The following is a 1,301-nucleotide window of genomic DNA, read 5'->3' as shown; positions in this document are numbered from 1 at the left end:
GGGGAGCTGGAGGCAGGGCAGACCTCTGGGGCAGGGGTAAGGGCTCAGCTCTGCTTCGCCTTGGGTTCCTCTGGGATGCGGATGGATAGAGAGGGAGGAACAGAAGCCACCAAAGGCCGCCCCCCCCCAGGCCAGGAACCGGCCCGGCCCGGCCCCTGTGCGCTCGCACACGCACGCTGGACCCTCCCAGCACACAAAGCCGGAGCCGCTGCCAGCCATAATGAAAGTCAGATGAGCACTGGGCTGGGGTCAGGCTCCCACCCCACCCTCCCTGAGGGCCGCTCCACGCCCAAAGAAGACGGAGCTGTGGGTGGATGCGGGTTGGAGGACTCGCCCACCCCACCGTCCGCCAAGCTCCGGAGGAGCCTCCCAGGCCCACAGTCCCCTCAGCCAGAGCGCCCCGCCCCGTCGTCCCCCCTGGGGGCACGGAGACAGGCCTTCTCCTCAGGCAGACACACATGTAGGCCCTGTCTAGGCTCTGGGGACACACACGGGCACAGCCCCAGGCTGGCAATCTCCAGCCTTTCCAAGGTCCTGTGGCCTTAAGTGATGGAAGGGGAGGGGGCAACAAGTGGGGGGGGGCTCTAACCAGCAAGGGGCTCAGACTTCACTGTTAAGGCTCTGGCTTGGCCTAGATGTGCCCTGAGCCCCCAGACCCAGGGACAGCCTCTGCCCAGGCCCCACACTCGGGCAGAACGGGGTGAGGGGACCCGTTCCTGGATTCTGCTAGACTCTCTACAGTCAGGTGCAGAGTCAGGCGGGAGGCGGAGACCCCACGACCTACTGGGCCCCCTGCCCAGAGCACACCAGAAACGAACCCCCAGCCCTCACCTAGGTATCCCACCCCACTTGTGACAGGCACCTGCCCCTTCTCTGAACCCCCTTCCACACACACATGCACACACACACGCGCACACACTCACACGCACACACATGCACACTAGCACACGCACGCTCCCACACACACACCGCACACATGGGAGGGGACCTGGGGTTGCACACATCACATCACAGCAGTGTCGGCTGGACTGGCTGGCTCTGGGTCTCCCTGAATTACCTGTGGGTTCCTCCAGGTTAGGGACCTGAGGCGTCCTGGCCACGAGCCTCCCCACGGTCTCCAGGGTCGGGAAGCATTGCCGCCGTCGGCTCCCCTGAGCCGGCAGCCTCGGGACATGGGCACACAGCACAACATGCTGCTCACATACAGGTCACCTGTGGGCAGCGTGGCCCCCACGGGACTCGCGCCTGCCTGCGGGGTCTCCGGAGCCCCTGACGCTGCCGGGTCAGGCTCTGGAGCCGCA

The 1,301-nt window shown here is 65.9% G+C and overlaps 1 protein-coding gene across 1 annotated transcript in view; it reads right to left on the bottom strand.

Moving 5' to 3' along the window:
• The window catches only part of LOC144222523 (ral guanine nucleotide dissociation stimulator-like), a 4,412-nt gene extending 3,117 nt beyond the window's left edge, over positions 1–1,295 (bottom strand). The window contains exon 1 of the mRNA XM_077753042.1: positions 1,058–1,295. Within this exon, the coding sequence (XP_077609168.1) occupies positions 1,058–1,192 (135 nt within the window). The 5' untranslated portion in view covers positions 1,193–1,295. The remainder of the gene's footprint in view (positions 1–1,057) is intronic.
• Positions 1,296–1,301: the final 6 nt, after the last annotated feature.

This window comes from Crocuta crocuta, unplaced genomic scaffold, assembly GCF_008692635.1.
Source record: "Crocuta crocuta isolate KB4526 unplaced genomic scaffold, BGI_CrCroc_1.0 scaffold971, whole genome shotgun sequence".
In the NCBI taxonomy this organism is placed as follows: domain Eukaryota; kingdom Metazoa; phylum Chordata; class Mammalia; order Carnivora; family Hyaenidae; genus Crocuta; species Crocuta crocuta.
This window is presented reverse-complemented; position numbering and strand designations above follow the sequence as displayed.